Genomic DNA, 20,930 nt, shown 5'->3' with positions numbered 1-20,930 from the left:
CGCTGGAGTCCTGGTGGGTAAGGATTCTGGCTTAAGTAGAAGCTACGGTGATCTGGTCTCCACGCTGTGGGCAAAACTGGTTACTCCTTCCAGCTTCCAGCTGGAGAAACCGACTCTCCACGGTTATTAGGACCACGGTTATTAGGAAGTGCTTTCTGGTTCCTACTCTTCCGATTTTCACTGTTGTAGTTGGTCCTCATTCAAGGCCATTATTTGGTAAGTTGGTAACTATGCTCTTCTGAGCCTTAGTTGTCCCGCCCTGTAAAATAGGTGTAATGATAGTGTCTACTCTAGAATCTTGCAGAGAGGATGAAACGAGTTAAACCACAAGAAAGCACTTTGGACAATATCTGGCCCATACTGTCGAGCACCTACCATTTGCCTGCTCTTTGAAACACAAGCGAACAAACCTGATAAAGCTGGCTCTCATCGGGCTTAGGAGTCAGTGGGGGAGACATACACTAAACAAAATAAATAGGCAAATGTGTTCTTTCCTTCGGCTGATGTAACAAATCAGAATCTGTGTGGCTTAAAACAAAAGAACTTGATTCAGAAATCTGATAACGAGGTGTCAGCAGGGTTGCTGCCTCCAGAAGTCCCTGAGGAACGATTCATCCCAGGCTGCTTCCCCAGCTTCTGCTAGTTGTTGGCAGTCCTTGTAGTTCCTTGACATGTGGACATATACCACTCTAATCTGTGTGTCTTCTCTGTGTCTGTGTCTAAATCTTCCTCTCATTTGTGTTATAAGGACAGTCTTTTCTCTTAATAGACCCACTGTAAATACACAATAATGTCATCTTTAGATCCTTAATTACATCTGCAAAGACATTATTTCACATAAGGTCATACAGGTACCCGGGTTTAGAACATAATCTGTTATTGATCAAATGCGAAAGCCATATAAACTGTCAGGCTCTTGCTATCCCTGCACCAACAGTTGTTCTGAAGCTGGTCCTGAGATGAGCGCTCAAGGGCACTTAGTGTATTCAAGGGATGAATACACTATGGAAGCTCCAGGAAGCCCCACTGGGGATGGGGACCTGATACAGGGAGGGAAGGATCCCTGCATGGGGCACCAATATGTATGTGAGGCAGAAAGCAACTAGGGGTCAGTCCAGCTGGGGACCTCAGGGAGGCAGCAAGAGAGCTCACGTCTCAGCCTTGGCAGAATAGCTCAGTTGGTTTGAGCGTTGCTCCAATAAGCCAAGGTTGTGGATTCCATCTCTGGTCAGGGCACATACAAGAAGCAACCATTGAATGCATAGGTGGACAACAAATTGATGTCTGCCTGTCTCTTTCCTGCTATCTCACATCCTCTCTAAAATCAATAAATATATCCTCAGGTGAGGATTAAAATTTTTTTTAAATCAATGAATAAAATTTTCTTTAAGAAAGAGCTCATGTCTCATTGTGATCCCATTGTGGTCCCATCCTGGCTCAGGGCTGCTGGAGCATTTATTCTTCAAGTTCCATCTATCATCAGCCCAGGGCTTCTCCCAGGCGAGCTGGCGAGATCGGGAACGTAGGCAGGGCTGGTAGGTGGCCAACCCAGATGTACTAACTGCTGACCCGTCAAGTCTTGTTTATTAAGGGTAAAGGCCGCTTAATGTAAACAGCAGAAACTGGGGTACATGAAATGTCCCAGCGTTAATGTGGTGGAAGTAGGAAAAAGTTCTCGTGCTGGATTACTCTTTCTGTGCCTTTCTAGACCTTTCTATGTGCAGCGGCTTTCTTTTGCCCAACTGGCAAACTCCTGTTTCATCCTTGAAAACTCTGCTTGAGTGACCCCATGTGGTAGACTGAGGTAATTGCGGTTTTTGTTGGTCCTTTCAACAGGGATGGCCAGAGTTTTCCATTCTCCTGGCCATAGTGATTGGTTAAAGAAGCACGTGACTAACCAAGGCTAATTAGAATCTCCCTTGCAGGATACTGAAGGCTAGGAAGAAGAAGGGTGCTTTTCATGGAGATTGTTAAAAGTGAAATAGATTTACAAGTGAGAGAGTAAAAGCCCAGTGCCATCCGGTTCCAACATACACAAGAATTCAACATACATAAGAGCAGAGCTACTTGGTAGACAGGTAGTATGGTTTGTGCCCCTGGATCCAGCTATACCTGAAGTCAAGATCTGACTTTCCACTTATATGAGACCAAGAAGTTGGTTTTCATTCCTTAATCTGAAGTTTGGACTTTGTCCCTGGCAGTTGTCAGAACCTGCATTAATGCATAGCTGCTCCATGAACTCTTCAATGACTAACTTCAAAATTTAATGATTTCCTCTCTTATACTTTGAACTTTGTACCTTACAGGGATTTTTATCATGGTTTCTCCTCCTCAGTGCTGACTCTGGGTATTAACAGTTTCCTCTCTTTTTTCTGGTGTGATGGGGGAAAGTGAAACCTCTCTCTTCACATCCCAGGCTTCTAGTAATGTGCACTTTGCTCCAGACACTTATTCATGTTTGAGCTATAAAACCTGATTCTGGTTCAGATTTTCATTCTGTTCTCCCACTTGGTTTGGGGCTTGCTCCCACAGCCAGACCAGGCCTGCTCTGAATTTTTTGGATTTTACCTGAAGCTGCCAGCAACTCAGATAGCTGCTGAGTAGGTGACCTCCAGTCTGAGTTTGCAAATGGGGCTCTGGGTATTCTGAGGCCCGGGGCCAGAGGTAGCTGATACTTCAGCAGCACCCTGGCTAATTTGGGCAGGGCTGCTTGGAATGAGATGTCAGTGACCAAGTCTAAGGTCCAGCCCTGTTTCTGAAGGTGTGGGAAGAAACTCAAAAACTTTATTTTTCTGGCTATTTTTGGAGGAATTCTGGCCTCTGATGAACATTGGTGGGGGACCAACTGTGTGCCAGGCTTGTACTGGGTGCAGGGACATTGATAATAGAGACACACCCTTTGGCATGAAAGTCCTAACCCCTATGTCGAAGGAAATGGGAAAAAAACCAGAAAAGCAATATCTATAGAAGAACGATTTCTGAATGTGATCTTTGCTAAGGAGAGAATGAAATAAGGAACGAGAAGTGTCTCCTAGGGTGGTGGTGATTCCATCCAGGGAGGTAAGGAGGGCCTGAAGGAAGAGGTGACAGCCAGGGAGGGCTTCTAGGAGGTGATGTTCCAGCTGAGCCCCGAAGGAGAGGAAGCAGTTCCTGGTACCTGAAGGAACATCAAGTGCAGAGGCCCTGAGGTGGGAGTGTGTTAGTCCCTTGGAGGATTGCTGAGTTGCTTGTGGGAGATGGAAGGAGGGGAGGCTGAGGTCTCTGGGCTACATCAGCCTCCTTAGCAACTTAGAAGCCTGAAGGGAACCTTCTGGTGCCACTCAACTCTTCCCGAGCTCAACTTCCTGGCCTGCATGTCACTTCTGTGACCCCAGAGAGTCTAGCCTAGTGGCCTTCCGAACTGTGCCTCAGGTACGGGATGAGGAAAGAAGTCTTGTGCACAGGGAAGTGGGGGAACTCCCTGATATTCACGGCAGGCACTCGATGAACACTTGTGGAATAAGTGACCTCAGCACCTGAATCAGTGAGTTCGAGCGGCCACACCCTACGGGAAGAACTGTCCTCATATTTCAAGTGAGAATCTGAAGCTGAGGACGGCAGAGCCAGGTGTTCCAGGGTTGAACACCCGGCCGCGGGTACACGCGTCTGGGCCCCGGGGGCGCGCACGCCCAGCGGCCTGGGTGGGGCGGGACCAGGGGCGGGGACGTGGCTGGGGCGTGGCTGAGGGCCGGGCCTCGGCGGCGTAAACGACCCCGGGCCGGTCTGAGGCGAAACCCGAACGCCATGGAGCAGCCCCGGAAGGCGGTGGTGGTGACGGGTAAGCACTGATGGCGGCAGTCGGGCTAGGGGCGGGCAGGGCTGGGGGTGGGGTGCGGTTGCCCGGGCCGGGCCGAGCAGGTGCTGGAAAGTCATGCCATGTTTGGAAGATGTCATCGCCCACGGGAGCTCAGCTCCGTCTGTGCAACGTAGAAAGTGAAGAAGGGGGTGCCCCAGTGTCAGGGTCAGGGCAGGAAGGGGTGTGGGGATCCAGTTGAGTTCCCCACGCTGAGCAGGCTACTCCGGCGTCCTTCCTTCCTCCGGTGGACACCGCGACCTTAAGGGCACCTGACTGTTTCGTCTGCCCCGCGGGTGCACTAGACTGGACTACTCCCTGCCCTTCCTGAGGTCCGGCCCCCACCCTCGGCCCCAGGGGACAAAGGCCGATTTGTGCGCAGGAAGTGCCCCCGTGATAGATGAACCTCCTGACAGCTACTGCTCCCCAGTCCTGAGCTAATGGGGGACTGCTCTCCACCCCGCTCCACCCCAGACAGGCCAGGTGGAACTCAGGAGACCTCGGATGCCCGGCCACTCTCCTGGATGTCCCAGGGACCGTCTTGATAAAATCTTTTCTGCCCAGGCTGTTTGTTGGCGAGACCGCCCCTCGCCGTCACCAACTCCCTTAAAGTACCTGTTCCTCCTCGAGGAAACTCGAGACCACGTGGGTGTCAACTTCTGCAGCTGGGCAGTCATTTTGACTGTCTCCTGGAGTGGTCCCAGTGAAATCTAGATACGGTTCACACAGGTGTTCTGTGATCTGGGAGGGTGGAACTGGTCCTGGAATCCCCAGGAAGAAGCCACTCACCTGACTAACAGGTATGTGTGATTGAGGGAGGGTCACCACCCCTTGCAGCCCTCCTATATCTGGTTTTTCGTTGCTCTGTTGCTGACTGTGCAGGCAGCTATCCACTGAGCATTTTCCTTGCATGAGCTCATGACATCTGAACTGTCTCCGTTTTTCAGAGAGGGACACTGAGTCTCACAGAGAAGGGAGGGAGTGGAGAGGTCGTGACTCAGCTTGAGGGATGGAGTCCAGCTCTTCCAAGGCATAGCATCCTTTCCCGGGGTCTTGGCCCTACCTGGGACCCTCAGCCCAACTGTAGTGACTCACACTTCCAGAGCAGCCTCTGTTGGAGATGTTAATTTTTTTAGTCAGGGTGACAGGGTAATGAGAAGAGGGAAGCCATACACTCATGGGTCTGGGTTTGAATCCCAACTCTTCCATCTTTTCCCTGTGTGACTGGGGGCAGCTGGCTTAACCACTTGGGGCCTCAGTCCGGCTTCTGTGAAATGGGCCCAGGAAACCCCCCTTTCCTGAGAGGGGGTGCCATGTGGCCAAATGATGCGGTGCACACAGAGCACTTGGCATGTTTCTGGGCGACCGTCTCGGTTCCTAAATGGGGCTGGAGTTTGAACAAGTTGTGAGGAGGGTGGTGGGTTGATGTATGGACAGTCCGGCCCGGGGGGCACCTGCATGCACCCCTTAAGGGCTGTTCTTCATTTGGTGGTAATTCACACAGTGCCTACATTTCTAGAAAGGGGGAGAGACCCCCCCCAGGAACAGTGATAAAATAATTACTTGCTGAGTCAAGGTCAAGGGAGGAAGTTGAGAAAGGAGCAAGACCAGCCTTTTCTGGGGCAAAAGGAGGCCAGTGGCCTTTTGCTGGGCACGAGAGCCTGTGGACGTAAGGGCAGGAAAGGACACACAGCTTCAGTGAAGAGCAGACCAGTGTGTGTGTGGGTCGGGGGCAGCTCCGAAGCACTACTGGGTGTGCTCCAGAACTCAGGACAGGCCCCCAACATTGTCCCAGGTGTCAGCTGCTCCTGCAGCTCCCTGCCCTGTTCTCCCAGATGGAGTCAGCAGCCTGAGTCTGGCAGGCTGGGAAGGGCCACTCTGTGGTGACATGCTGCTTTTACTGTTTTTTTTTTAGGGTTTGGTCCTTTTGGGGAACACACCGTGAATGCCAGCTGGGTTGCAGTCCAGGTAATTTGGATCCAAAGGGTAGGAATCAGTCTTGGGGCTGGGCTCCCACAGGCAATTTGGCACCAAAGAAAGGAAGGAATCCACAGCATGAACATCTCCTGTGAAGCTTCCTGTGACATATTTCAGTTTGATGTGTGCATCTTCCCAGATAGCAGCTGCTATAACTTATGTATGTTGAGCCAAGCAAGCATGTTCTGTAGCCCAGCACTCTGAATTTTCCTAACAGCCCCTGGTTAGGAGCAGTTACTCCTGCACCCACTTGACGGATGAGGAAACTGAGGCCTGGAGAGAATTATCTGAAGTCACACAGCCAAAAAACCAGAGTGGCATTGCCTCAGAAGTGCCCCATGCCCCAGCCAGGTTTTGGGGGCACCAGGCAGAAATATTGGGGGATGTATTAACCTTTTGGGGAGGTGTGGTGATCCTCACTGGTACCTCCCAGCAGCTGGGGAAAGAGAAGCCTGCATGTTGGTTGAGGAGTGGGGGAACCTTTCCTGCTGTCCTGAGCAGAGTGTCAGCCAGTGAGCCTTCCAATTTCTTTGTCAGATGGGGCATTTGGAGGGACAGACTAGGGAACAATGGGCAGAGAGAAAGAGAGAAACGTTTTCTCCCTATATAAATCAGATCTGCGAGACCGGAGCCAGACTCGTGTTAATCCTAGTCCATTAGCTGCTTGATTTAAGGCATCTCCGGCTTTCCACTGCAGAGCCCTGAATTTGGAGAGAAATTCAAGCTGAAACCTAGATGGGCTAATGCCTAGCTGGAGCCCCCACTTTTTTTTACCACCCCTACTCTGATCTCAAAAATCTTGGCCACTTTCCTTTTGTAAAAAATTTACCCCATTTTGTGAGTGAGACAGAAGGATGGGGTCCCCAGGACCCTGCAGATGGGAGCATGTTTGAGGCCTTGCTCATAGCACCCGCTCCCTGGAGCCCCAGACAAAAAGGAAACAGCGTGTTTCTGAAGACGTGTGTGTCTGGCTTTGTGCTAGTTTCAGACCCGAGCCTTCATGGGGCTGAGTGGACACAAAGCCGTGTGTCTGAATTCCTGGGCCCCAGACATGATGATCTGCATCTAAATAGGAGAAAAATCAATTAAACAATCTTTGGAAATCCATGCCCCCCCAGCTTTAGGACTTGGATGGAGGGGGTGGCTGCTTTTCATCCTACTGCCCGAGGGGAAACACCCCTTCTGTTAAAATTGCTCATATCTCCAGACCTTGCCTCTGGAAGACTTTCAATTTTCTTCCTCAAGTTTATGAGCAAGAGAAGATTTTCCATCATTCCCCAGCTAAAAAGACACCAACCTGCCCAGATCCGATTGTTCCCTTGTTTAAGACGGACAAAACAGAACTGGAGGGGTTCGGCTGTCCTCCAAATGCCTGTGCTCATGTAATTCCACGGCATCTTATTCACGGGCGCCTGCATGTCACCTGCATCTAGGATCAGGATTTAGATCATCCCAGCCCCTTCCCGTTCTTCCTCTTTCCAGAGCCCCTGTGCCCCTCGAGGCTGCCCCCTCCCCAAGGTGTAAGCCTCTCTGCTGGCATCACTGCCACTGCAGGTAAGTCTCGCCAGTGCTAGGACACCGGGTCATTGGAGCTGAGTCGTCCTGCGTGGTCTGCGCAGTCGACCCAGGGGTCTCGGAGCCGGAGCCACCATGGTGCCTTTTAGTTGGCCTGGATAAAGCAGATTTGCCTGTGAACAGAGTGCAGCTGCTGGAGAGGGCGAGTCCACGCCTCAGGAGCTAGGCCCCAGTGTGCTTGGTGTGGTCCAGACTCAAGGTGCAGGAGTGGCTGAGGGCCGTCCCCTGAAGCTGGAGATGGGGTTTGGTTGCACAGAGGGACAGCATTACTTTCTGTCCCGGCTGATTTTCCAGAAGCCCAGGTTGCCATCTGTAGAAGGAGCCCCTCCTCCTCTCTCAGGGACCAGCTAACTTCTCGCTCTGTCTGTCTCTCCTCTTCTCTCTCCATCTCTCTTTCTCTTTTATCTCTCTTTCTCTCCCATTCTGTCTCTCGGCCTCACTGTCTTTCTCTGTCTCAACCTGTGTCTCCCCGCCTCTTCATCTTCTTCTCTCTCTCCATCTCTTCCTGTTTTTCTGTCTCCTTGTTTCTCTTGGCCTCTCTGTGAGTCTCTCGAAGTCTCTCTTCCTTTCCTATTCCACCTCTCTCTGTCCGTCTTTCACTCCCCTTCCTGCACATGACCTTCCTTCTTCAGCCCTGGGTGACTGTCCACCAGCAACATCAGGAGGTGGGCGTTCTGGGGACTGAGGGGTGAACCCCCCACTCTGTGGTCTTTCCCCAGGATGGTGCTCCTCAGCACCTCTTGCAGGAGAGAATATGTTTTTCATTTTCCTGTCTCTCCCACATGCTATGGGACACCAGCTTCATGTCTGTCTTCCCAGGAGGCCCAGGTAGGCGTAGGTCCCAAGGGCAGGGACCCCTTGGCTTGGAGCTGTCTGGGGTATTCCCTGCCTGAGCAGGCGAGGAGGAGCCGGGTCACAGGTCCCTGTGACATCATAAGACAATTACTGCCACAGTGAGTCTAGACAGACCTGCTAAGGATATTAACCAGGGAACAAAAGGGGTCTTTGTTGCAGGGTCAAGGGAATCGGTCAGACGAGTCCGAGTGCCGGAGTCCTGTCAGGTAGACAGGGCGCAGACAATGCGCCGTCTGGGGCTCTGGCCGTCCCCTGCTCTCACGGGGTGTGCTCGGCGCTCCCTGCACATTGCGGTGGGACTCGGGGTGTGCTGCCAGCCTCCCCCCCCCAGGACAACCAGCTGGTCCACTGGAGCAGAAAGTGTTCAGAGGCAAAGAATTGAGGGAGATTACGGCTGCTCACTTTTCATAATGTCAGATGAACTTCACAGCTGCTCTTTGACCTTTACTGCCCTTTTTAAAATTGGGGAATAATTTGCATAAAACCACATGTACTGATCTTCATTGGCCCCATCACTGGAGAAAAGTATTTATGCCCATGTCTCCAATGCCTTGAGCAAGATAGAGGACATTGCGCTCCACCCAGAAAGTACCCTCTGCCTCCCCATCCCGCCCCGGGGACGGCTGCCATCCTGAGCTTAGTCAGCAGAGAGGAGCTCTGGGAGGTGCGGCACGGCCTCTGTGCCTGAGTGTGCCAGCTGCTTTTGCTTATTAGCCTGCTTTGGAGAAGGGGGGCAACTGGCTCTTTTCCTGACTTACCCCCTCCTCCTATTGACATTGGCATTGGGGGGCTTCAAGGTTTGCTCCCTAAGAATATTTTTTTATTTTTATTTTTTAAGAGAGAAAGGGGAAGGGAGAAAGAAAGAGAGCGAGACAAACATTGATCGCTTGCCTCTTCCTTCTCACATGCACCCCAGCTGGGCACCAAACCCACAATGCAGGCATGTGCCCTGACTGGGAATTGAACCTGTGACCTTTCACTCTGCTGGGTGACACCCAACCACTGACACCGGTCAGGGTGCTCCCTAAGAACAAAGCAGCACTGACGCTCCTTTCTGGGTCTCTTGCAAATAGGTGACTGCCTCGCTGTGAGGCTGCTGGTATGAAGTGTATGCATGTTCTTTGATGGTGGTTTTCACAGTTTAGATTTTTTTTTCCCCCGGTTGGAGAGGGGCTAGGCAGGCACCCAGAGGACATGAGGAGCAAAGGTTAGGTTGAGCTGGTGGCTCATTCTGTGTCTCCCAGCTCATTTCCTACCACAAAGATGATGTGGGCAAGTGGCTATCAGGCTGATGCTGGGGAAGAGGGCAGAGAGGGTTGCAGGGGTAGCTGGCCAGTAGAACCCGGCATCCCCTGTGGCAGATCCCAGGTCACCGTGGCCTCTGGGACGGTTTCCCTTCCCCAGAGAGGGTTCCTGGGGTGGGTCAGTAATCAGATTAGCAGCTTCCTTCATCTCTCTGCTCTCAGAAGTGCTGCCCCCAAATTGACTTGGTTGGGCCTATGAGGGGCTCACTTTGGGGACAACTTCCCAATTGAAATTCTGAACAAATACACACAATCCTTTTAAATCCTCACTCAGCCTGAGAGATAGATTCTTTTAATTTTTGGCCTTTCAGCCTATTTCCTATTGCCAGAAAAGGCTCTCAGGGCCACAGGAAGACGACACAGGGCGGGGCAGGAAAGTTCTGAGCAGGGGGGTAAGAACGGGGATCACAGCAAGGGAGTGTGAGGGCGGCGATGCGGTACAAGGACAGCTGAGGTGACTTGCCTGCGCCAGGTCAGAGTCTTTGCCGCACACCCCTCCCCGCCCTGTGGGGAGGGGAGGCAACCATCTTCATCCCCTTACAACTAAGAAAAATTTTTTGACAAGTTACAAGAATAGTGCAAAGAAGTCTTCTCGTGCCCAGAGTCCCTGGATTTTCTCTCTGTAGAGAAAGAAATAAGAAGATAAATATAATTAAAAATTTTTCTTGACTTTAAGCCATTTTTTATGGCTAATGGTGTATTTTCATTTATTGCTCAGAAAAATGAAAATAAAACATTATGCTTGGTTATAATTAGAACTTGAAAAGGTACATTAATTTATAATAATTAATAAAAATTTTAAAATGCCCCCAAATAAAAGTTTGACTTAGTATAATCATAAATCTCTAATTGCCTTGTTAGAAGACAACACAGTCGGAGTTTTGTTCTCACAATCCGGGGAAGCCATAGGAGGCCCACGGCTAACTCAGATAACATGGCCTGTTCGTGCCGAGTCACCACTAGCCCTCCAGCTGCTCAGGCTGCTGGAGCTTGTTGCTGTATTTAGGTTCGTAGGTAGGTATTTGCACTTGAGTGTCTTGAGTGGGTGCAGGTGCGGTGGGAGGGCATGACTCTCCCCGCAGCCCTCCAGCCCCCCCGGCAGCTGGGTCACAAATTATCACAGACTTCTTCCTCTCTCAAGAAGTGTGGGTCTCAGCCGTTTTTATTGTGATAAAGTAGACATAATGTAAAATTTACCTCTTGACCATTTTTAAACGTACACTCACTGGCATTAAGCACATTCGAACTGTTGTGTGACCATCACCGCCCTCCATCTGTAGGACTTCTCACCTTCCCAAATGAAACCCTGTCCCCACTCAACACTCCCTCCCCATCACCCCCCCTTCTACTTCCTGTCTGTGCGAGTCTGACTGCTCTCGGGACCTTGTGTGATTGGAACCGTGCAGTATTCATCTTTGGTGACTGACTTAGCTCACTGAGCACGTTTTTGAGGTTCATCCATCGTATAATGTGTCTGAATTTCTTTTCTGTTTTTAAGAGAATTTTTTAAAATATTTTATTTATTTATTTTTCGAGAGAGGGGAAGGGAAGGAGAAAGAGTGGGAGAGAAATATCAGTGTATGGTTGCCTCTCATGAGTCCCCCGCTGGGAACTGGCCTGCAACCCAGGCATGTGCCCTGACTGGGAATCGAACCGCGATACTCTGGTTCGCAGGCCCGCGCTCAATCCACTGAGCTATGCCAGCCAGGGCAAGAGAATTTTTATAAGAGCCAAATTGACAACAGATGTCAGGGAACAAGATTTCAGATGCTCCCCAGAATTTCCTTGTTAAGGCTGAATAGTATTCCATTGTATGTATATACCACATTTTGTTTACACAGTCATTAATTGATGGATTATGTTTTGTTTTCACTTTTTGGCCATTGTGAATAATGCTGCTGTGAACATGGGTGTACAAATATCTGTTGAAGTCTTTTTCAGTTCTTTTAGGGATGTGTTTAATATTTTTGAGAAACAGCCCTGGCTGGCATGGCTTGGTTGGAGTGTCGCACCATAACCAAAGGGTCGCCAGTTCAGTGTCTGGTCAGGGCTCATTTGCAGGTTGCAAGGGCGAGGCAGCCGATTGGCGTTTCTCTTTTGCATAGACGTTTCTCTATCTCTCTCCCTTCCCCTCTCTGTCAAATGAGAATACAATAAAACCTTTAACAATATATTTTTGAGGAACAGCCATACCGTGTTCCACAGCAGCTGCCCATTTTACATCCCCATCGCACATCCCAGTGCATGGGGGTTCCAGTTTCTCCATGTCCTCACCAATACTTATTTTCCTTTAAAAAAAAAAGAGAAAGAAAAAACTACTCTGATGGGTGTGAGGTGTTATCTCATTGTGCTTTTGATTTTCATTTCCTTAGTGATTAGTCATGCTGAGCATCTTTTCATGTGCGCATTATTGGTCATTTGTGTATCTTTAGAGAAATGTCTGTTCTGTCCTCTGCCTGGTTTAGAATTGGGTTAGCTTTGTTGTTGTTATTATTGAGTTGTAGGTGTTCTTTATATATTCTAGATATTGGTCCCTTGACAGATATGTGATTTGCAAACATTTTTTCTCATTCCATGGTTTGTGTTTTCTGTGTCCTTTGCACAGAAGTTTAAAAAAAATTATGGAGTATAATTCCTCTATTTAAAAAAATTATGTGTGCTTTTGGTGTCTTTGAATTTGTTTTTAAGATAGAAAAGAGCTCAGTGGGTCTCCTGTTGGGGATTAGAGGTAGGTTCATTTATAACCCCTGAAGTCCGCCCCCCACCATCTCCAGGGTGCACCAAGTCTGAGGTGAGAGAGCAGCTTTGATTTGACAGTATCACTTGCTGCTAAATAGGTATTGATCTTGCACTGAAGCAAGACCACTTCTTACCGTTTACGTGTTACACATGGTACAAGAAATATGCACAAGGATGTTTGCTGCAGCATAGCTTATAACTGAACATTGGGATCCACTCAAATATTCCAGTGTAGGGGAATGTTTAAATCAATGGCAGTTTCTAAGGCAGAATATCATACAGTAGAGAAAACAGAAGGAACAGAATCAATAATGCAGTTAGATATCCAAAACCATCTGCCCAGTCGAGAAAACACAATTGCCAAAGAATATAAATGATGTAAAAATAAATACTATGCATTTTCTCAGGTGTGTTTAAGTCTGCATGCAGACACTGCATGGAAGTGTCTGTCCTGAAGAGTAACTTACCTCCGAAATGTGCAGATGGGACCTGTTCTTGTAGTGAGGTGGCAGCTTCAAACTTGATTGTCTAGCTTTAAATATACACACGCATGCACACACACCTATATTAATGTCCTATCTATTAATTTTGTCATTTGTGTTACTGCTGGGCCTGTTTCCATTGATTGATTTTTGTCCTAATTCTGGGTGGTAGTTTTCTGTCTTGGCATGCCTGGTAAGTTTCAGCTAGATGACAGATACTGTGAATTTCTGTGAATTTTACCTTGTGGCATACCGGATACTTTTGTATTTCCTCTAAATGTTCTTGAGCTTTGTTCTAGGATACAATTAAGTTACTGGAAACAGTCATCCTTTCCAGGCTTGCTGTTCAATTTTGTTACTCAGGACCAGAGCAGTCTTTATTCACAGGGCTCATGTCCCCTGACGTCGTCATGAAGTTTTTCCATTCCAGCTGGTGGGAACACCAGGCATTTTAAGACCGGTGTGAGCGGTGAGCGTTGGTCCCTCTGATCCTTTCCAGTAGCCCTGTCTCTGCGGTCTCTGACCTCAGCTTGTGTGTATGCCCATCACTCCTCAGATGCTCAAAATATCTTTGGACCTGGAGGTTTCGCTCCCTCGCTCCCCCTCCCTTTTCCTTCTCCTGTCCACTCCCCTTTGTCTTCTTCCTCCAAGTACCCTGCCTCTCCCTTCCCTCTTGCTCCCTCTCCTCCAAGTATCTGGGGCTCCACCCTGCAGATTGTAGCCTCCTTACCCTTTCTAGAACCTCAGCTTTGACTGAACTATATGTCTGAAAACTGTTATTTTTACATATTTTTCTCAGTAGTTCCAGACAGGAGGGTAAATCTGATTTCCATGGATCCGTTTTAGCTAGAAGAAGTTGTTCTGATGTTTTTTGAAGGAAGCATGCTCATGTTTTAAAATACAGTTTAAGTTAGCATGTTTTGAGCCCTTCTTAGGCACCGTGCCTTTCATGCATATTGTTTCCTTTCTTCCTCCTTGTGAAATGGGTGTTACCATCACTCCCATGTACAGAGGATGGAACTAAAACTCAGAGAGGGTGGGTGATGCACCCCAGGTCACCCAACCAGTGAGCGGGGGAGGAGCAAATCTAGCCATCTAGCTCTAGCCACCATCCGTGCAACTAAGGGCTACATTTTTAAAATTGAGATTAAACTTATATAACCATTTAAAGTATACAATTTAATGACATTTGGCACATTTACAATGTTGTATAACTACTACCTCTCTCTTGTCCTGGACATTTCTATCAGCCCAAAAGGAAACCCGACCCTCTGAGCAGTCTCACCCCTCCCGCAGCCCCTGGCAACCGCTCATCAGTTCCCTGTTCCCGTGAGTGTGTCTGTTCTGGGCATTTCACAGAGACGGAGTCACACACTGCGTGGCCTTCCATGTCTGGCTTCTGTCCCTCAGCATAACACTTTCAGTTTTCGGCCATGTGGTAGCCTGTGTTAGTGCTTCATTTCTTTTTGCGACTGCATACTATTTCACTGTGTGGGTAGCCCACATTTTGTTTATTTATCCTTTCATCCATTGATGGACACTCTTGGACTTGAAACCAGAAAAGCCGGCGTTCGGGCTGCCTGTCACCACCACAGCAGTGGGACAGAGAAGGGACCGGATCTATGTGGGCGTTGTATTCTGATGGCCGGGGATCCGAGAAGACCGTGGGTTATGTGCTGTAACAGGCCGTCTTACATTTCATTTTAAACCGACCCTTTTTATAAGGAGAAGAAATGAGTAGGCAAGGGGTTTGGAATTCAGGGAAAAAGTTAATCAGATAAAGCCTGCAGCATTCTTTCACTGGTGTCCTGGGTAGTGGTCATCTCTCCATGGAGCACAATGGCTCAGATATGTCTTGATTGCTTGCAGTCTTCCTGGGGCACAAAGGTGGTACTGTTTATGGTCTCCTGGAGTCAGGGTGGGTCACACCTTCAGTTCCTGGAACAGGAGTTATTTACATGCATTGATTACTAAGCTTATTAGCTATTACCTAAACTAAATTTTTCTAACTCTTGAGTCCCCCATCAGACTGTCTTTATTATTTGGAGATTGCGAGTAGTGAGGAGCTACTTTTAAATGTAGGAAAGGATGAAAAGGAAAGAGAGTCCCAGCTAGCAGCTAGTCTGAGCCCCATTTACTGTTGAGGAAGGTGAGACCCCTCAGGAGGGTCCTGTACATTTGCAGAGTCCCTGGGTCTCTGTTTGTTCTCAGTCCACGTTGAGCTGCTCCGTTGTTCAGCTGACATTCAGGAGCACCTACTGTGTGTGTGTGTCCCGTGCAGTGGCAAGGATGCTCTCATAGCCCGAGAGATTGTGCAAAGGGAGCTGGGCTTCCAGAAGTCTTCTCAGGATGGGAAGCCAACTGAAACATGAAGGCTAAGGAGGAGTCAAATAACCCGAAAGTGAGGGAAAAGAGCATGCCCTTCAGAGGGAACAGACAGTGCAAAGGCTCTGAGGCAGGATTGTGCCCGGTATGAGGGAGACCTTGTGCTGAAGGGGACTGAGCAGAAGGGTGATGAAGGGAGAGGAAGGCAAGGAGATTAATGGCATCCAGACCCTGTAGGGCTTTCTGTGCTGATATTTCATATCCACGAGATGCCAAATGGGCCCTGGTTTGTGTGGCTCAGTGGACTGAGCAGTTGCCTATGAGCCGAGGGGTCACAGATTCGATTCCCAGTCAGGGCACATGCCTTGGTTGTGAGCCAGGTTCCTTGGGGGGGGAGGCGGCATGCAAAAGGCAACCACACACTGATATTTCTTTCTCTCTCTTTCTGCTTCCCTTTCCCTCTCAGAAAGCCAAATGGTTCAGGGTAGCCAAATGGTTCAGGGTAGCTTTAGTATTAGCTAAATTATGCATAACAGAGTTCCTTCTTCTAGTTTTAGATCTTTCAAGTCCTGGCTCAAGGTCTCCTCCAAAATCATCAAATAGTTCTTTAACTCTTGTGTAAGACTACCCAGCAGTTCTGAGTCTTGACCCTGGATCTGGGTCTTGCCATTCAAAAGCAAACAAAGTTGAGAGTCTTGGTTAACCAGAATGCAAAGACATCTTTAAAATCCAGTACTGAACAGCAGAGGCTGGCCCTGGGCATACTGCTCTGTACAGTGTCATTTATGGCTTTTAAAATCTCGTGCAGAGAGCAGCAGGGCCAAATGAGTTTGTAGTCCTGAAACTTGGGCATCTGAAAGATTGAGTATATTCTTTCTAGGGTATGTTTTCACAGGGATGCTACCTCTTACTGGGAGTCACTGCCCCTGGTTTGAGGTCACCTTTAACAGGGGAGGCTTGCTTAGCCCTCCCTGGCCTTCCGGCCACCCACATGATGGGGTTTTCCTGATCCTCAATTTCTTCTGGCCAGGGTTGCTTTTTTCCTTCTTCCCAGTGTTTCATCAGGAACTGCCAGGCTTGTTCTGGAGAGACCTGTAGGTGGAGCTGTTGTTCTTCTGGAGAGAAAGCGATCTGAGCACCAGTTTCAGCTACTGCAAAGAGAAAAACTATCTTCCACAGCACATTCTAATGGCTTCCAGAAAAACTGGCTTTCAGGGCTTCCAGAAATTTCAGGTACAGTTCAGTTAGAGGTCTGTTGACCATGGAATGTGTTGCTGCAGTGTCAGTCAAAAAGGTCTACAATTTGTATTCCCACTGTCAGTGTTGCCCGAGTTGTCAGACTTGACCTTTGCCCTGGCTTGGGGCACTCATCTTTCCAGTGCCCTTTTCCAAATTGATTTGCCAAGCAAAACTCAGGCGTATCCAGGAAACTTCAAGTGAATGGTGGTCTGTCCGAGTTTCTGGGGCCATAGAATCACTCCAATGTGCAGAAGCTGGGTAAATGTTCGTGAAACTGGGGAGCTGAAATGGTGATCACAGATCTGAAACCTCCAGCACTTATCTGGGGCTTGGTGGTGTGAAAAGCGATACAGTCAACTAGGAATGTGATGGATGCTGGTGGGCCTGCACCAGCTTTGTCTCTGAGTCCGCAAAGCCTTGAAAGAATGTCTTCTCTGATCCTGTTGCACAGGCTGAGAAGGTGAGGCTTAAATGGAAAGGGAACACAAAGAATAAGAACATGAATAACCAAGAAAACTGACCATGGGAGAAATAAAATATTTTACAAAGTTTCTCTTTAGTATATTTTAATGTTTTCAAACCAATTTCACACAAAGTATAACCCTCTCACCCCCACTGCCAGCCGTCTGTCCATCCTGCTGTCGGATTTCTCTAGGAGTCCTTCCTGGTCTGGCATGTCAGTGGACGCGGTGAGAGGGATGGGGTTCAGTTCTTGGTGTTGGAACATGAGACTCCCACACACACACAGTCACACTCCCATCACACCCCACCTGTCCTCCAGGTGCCCGTGTTTCCAGGTGACCTGATGCATCCTCTTTGGGGAGCAATTTGGAATCATCTGTCAGTGAAGAGGGACCTGCTTTGCAGGCATCAGACACTCTCTGGCGTAAACCACAGTGACTGGGTGTGCAGTTGGGACCATGTGGAAAGCAGAGCCAAGGCACCCGGATAAGGAAATCCTGAAGCCTCTGCAAGAGCGAGGCCAGTCACACAAATGCCTGCCCTGGGTACTGTCCGCCAGTGGTAGCATTTTCAAACCACTGCCTGAGATCTGAGAATAACATGAAATAGCCCTACTGATCATCATTATTTGGAGTATTAATTTTACTGTGAAGAATGCCCAGATTTTCATATCGAGCTGAAAGAAATCTTCATCCTCAAATGTCTCTGCCTACCTGTGGGTGCCGGGCTGGCAGGATCACTGTTCCTGCAGTGAATCACACCTGGTTCTGGGCCAGCCAGGTGGTTGGCTCTGCCCGGAAGGAGTGAATATCTGGATCCTTGGTGGAGAGCATCAGCGTTCCCCCAGAAAGGTGCATGCAGTTACCCACAGCCCATTTCTGTATGATTCATGACATTCTTAAACCACCTCGTACCCAAGATGATCAGAGGCTCCACAAGGGGTTGGGGAGCCGCTGTAAATGTGTACTGAGGTCCTGCTGTGTGCCGTGCACCGAGTCTGCAAAAGTTCTTATTGGGTGTAACAGAGGGGGAGGTGTAATCACTGAAAGAGTAGTAGCAGTAGGCAACATTATGTGAGCATTGCTTGGAACTCTCAGTTTGAATTTGTTCATTTAATTAGTAACCACCTTGTGAGGTAAGTGCTTTTTATCCCCATTTTACAGATGAGGAAACTGAGACAGCTTAAGTAACATGCCCAAGGTCGCACCGGCAGGGTTCAGACCTCCAGAAGCTAGCTCCAAGGGCCACAGCATCACACCCCTGCCATGCGTGGGCATGTAGATAGAGTTTGAGGAGAGTAGGTGGGGTAGAGGGTGAGCAAGGAGCTTCGGGGTGGGCCAGCACACTTGCCTGCCCACTCTGCCCAGAGTCAGGAGACCCTCCTGTTTCTGAGGATGGATCAGTTTATCCCCAGGGGACAAATCGTCCCGCAGCTCTCACCTGATGCCATGACACTTCCTGTCATGCTTTTAGGAGCTGGAGAAGCTGGGGCTTGGCGACAGCGTGGACCTGCACGTCTATGAGATTCCAGTCGAGTACAAGACAGTTCAGAGGCTCATCCCTGCACTGTGGGAGAAGCACAGCCCACAGGTGAGCGGGGCAAAGGCAGGGGCTGCTTCCCCCTCAGGACCTGCAGGTGGGCGCCCCCACCAGGGTGACTTGTGCGGCTTTGTTCTTGCTTTGATCACATGTTATCAACATTTTAAAAAATCACTAATGAGACATTTTACATCTTTTCGTGCCCAATCTCCAAAATCTGGCATATTTTACACTGGACGGGACATCTTGACTTGTACCAGCCACATGTCAAGTGCTCAGGAGCCACGTGTGACCCGTGGCTGCCTGCATTGTAAATGTTCACATGTTTTCTTACAATGCCCCTTCTGTTCATAAGTACACACACCAGCCCTGGCTGGCACGGCTCAGTGAATTGAGCGCCGGCTGCAAATCAAAAGGTTGCCAGTTCGATTCCCAGTCAGGGCACGTGCGTGGGTTGCAGGCCAGGTCCCTGGTAGGGCGGGTGGGAGAGGCTATATCACAGTGATGTTTCCCTCTCTTTCTCCCTCCCTTCCCCTCTCTCTGAAAATAAATAAAATCTTTTAAAATTAAAAAAAGTATACATGTCAGTAATTGATAGTTGAAATGACACTGTATCCAATATAATATCTTACTTTTTATAAATATTTTATCATAAGCATTTAGTCACCTTGGTCCTTAAAAATTCTCCCTAAACATTATTTTAATTGATGGGTAAGTTTTAGTAATTAATATATTAATATAACCATCCTCTTATTATTGGGCATGCCACTCATTTCTGTGTTTTTTCTCATTTTTATAAATAACACCGAAGTCACCACTGAGAGATTATTACATCTTTGATTATTTTTAGGTGAGATTCCTACAAGTTATACCTCATCTTTTACATTTGGCAATATGTCTTTTTTAAATTATTTACCTTTAGAGAGAGGGGAAGGGAGAGACACATCAGTGTGTGGTTGCCTCTCACACACTTCCTGCTGGGGCCCTGGCCTGCAACCCAGGCACATGCCCTGACTGGGAATCGAACCGGTGACCCTTTGGTTTGCAGGCCGGCCCTCAGTCCACTGAGCCACAGCAGCAGGGCTGGCAATATGTCTTGAAGGTCACTCCTTGTTGAACTGCTTTGGGCATTTTAACAGCTACATAGTAGTTCATGATGTTTAACCAACCCCCACAAATGCCTAATTATGTTGTTTCCAGTGTTTGATTGTATCAAAAGCTGCAGTGGCTCTGGTCAGTTGGTTGGGGTGTCATCCCAATTCACCAAGTTTGTTGGTTCAAACCCCAGTTAGGGCACATACAAAAATCAACCAGTTCATGCATAAATAAGTGGAACAGCAAACCCATGTCTAAAAAGATTTATTTATTTTTAGCGAGGGGAAGGGGGAGAAAAAAAGGAAGAGAAACATCTGTGTGGGGACACTCGAGCCACCCACCTACTAGGATCTGGCCGACAACTCTGACATGTGCCTTGACTGGGAATTGAACCAGGACCCTTTGGTTTGCAAGTCGGCACTCAATCCACTGAGCCACACTAGCCAGGGCCAATGTTTCTCTCTCTTAAAAAAAATATAAGTTTTTTTTTTTTAAGCACAAACAAAAGCTGCGGTAAACATCTTGCATATCTCGTGTTCCTGCATGTTTTACCCAGCATGCCTTTCTGCAGCAGTGACTGTAGGGCCTGTTCCAGCAGCCAGAGGTCAGAAACGGTGTCATGCCAGGTAGAGCCCAGTGAGAACGCCACCTTCTCCTTGACCCGAGGGGTCCCCTCATCCCATGGACAGACCCCGTAAAGTCCTGTCTGTCTGTTTGCAGCTAGTGGTGCATGTGGGTGTGTCGGGCATGGCCACCACAGTCACACTGGAAAAGTGCGGCCACAACAAGGGCTACAAAGGACTGGACAACTGCCACTTTTGCCCCGGCTCCCAGTGCTGCGTGGAAGACGGGCCCGAAAGCATCGACTCCATCATCGACATGGACGCTGTGTGTAAGAGGGTCACTACGCTGGGCCTGGATGTGTCGGTGACCATTTCGCAAGATGCCGGCAGGTAGGGCACCATGGGGTGGGTGTGAGCAGGGGTTCCCCCTCCACCAGGTTGGTGCTGAGCAAGTCAAGTGTGTTGGCTTTGGCCTCAGTGGACTGAGCAGTCACCATGCCTAAGCTACAGAGCAAAGTACCTACACCTAACAGGTCCCACTAATTCTGCTTCCGAAACTCATTTTGTGGGGCTCTGCCCACTTCTCCCACCCAGGCCCCTGCCACCTCCCAGCAGGACCCTGCTGCGGCCTGGTCCCTGGCGTTCCTCCTGCCACCTCTGCCCCAACCCTGCCTGCTCCCTCCAAGCAGTCTGTTTCTGTACTAGTTTCCTGCGGCTGCTGTAACAAAGCCATGAACTTGGTGGCTTAGGACAACAGACATGTGTTCTCTCCCAGTGCTGGAAGCTGAAAGTCCAAAATCAAAGTGTCGGCAAGTTTGTGCCTTCCTGAGGCTCTGAGGGAGAATCTGCCCCTGCCTCTCTCCTGACCCTGCTCTGCTGGCTGCGAGCAACCCCTTGCGTCCCTTGGCTTGTAGATCTGCAAAAGCCCCATATCCAAATAAGG

General features: G+C 49.0%; 1 protein-coding gene across 7 annotated transcripts in view; it reads left to right on the top strand.

The window, feature by feature from the left end:
• Positions 1-3,728: 3,728 nt before the first annotated feature.
• The window catches only part of PGPEP1 (pyroglutamyl-peptidase I), a 33,557-nt gene continuing 16,355 nt past the window's right edge, over positions 3,729-20,930 (top strand). For 4 of the 7 annotated variants that reach the window (XR_008392161.1, XM_053668101.1, XM_053668100.1 and 1 more), the window contains exons 1-4: positions 3,732-3,817; positions 5,748-5,800; positions 18,264-18,380; positions 20,145-20,377. Coding sequence is in view for 6 of the 7 variants with exons in the window: in XM_053668101.1 (XP_053524076.1) it covers positions 3,784-3,817; positions 5,748-5,800; positions 18,264-18,380; positions 20,145-20,377 (437 nt within the window). In the remaining variant the exon portion in view is untranslated. Of the gene's footprint in view, positions 3,818-4,396; positions 4,633-5,747; positions 5,801-16,143; positions 16,323-17,503; positions 17,642-18,263; positions 18,381-20,144; positions 20,378-20,930 lie in introns of those variants that run through there. The other 3 variants (XM_037142044.2, XM_037142045.2, XM_037142047.2) reach the window with 3 other exon arrangements.

Source organism: Artibeus jamaicensis, unplaced genomic scaffold (assembly GCF_021234435.1).
Source record: "Artibeus jamaicensis isolate MK-2021 breed Jamaican fruit bat unplaced genomic scaffold, CSHL_Jam_final contig_477, whole genome shotgun sequence".
Taxonomy (NCBI): Eukaryota; Metazoa; Chordata; class Mammalia; order Chiroptera; family Phyllostomidae; genus Artibeus; species Artibeus jamaicensis.
This window is presented reverse-complemented; position numbering and strand designations above follow the sequence as displayed.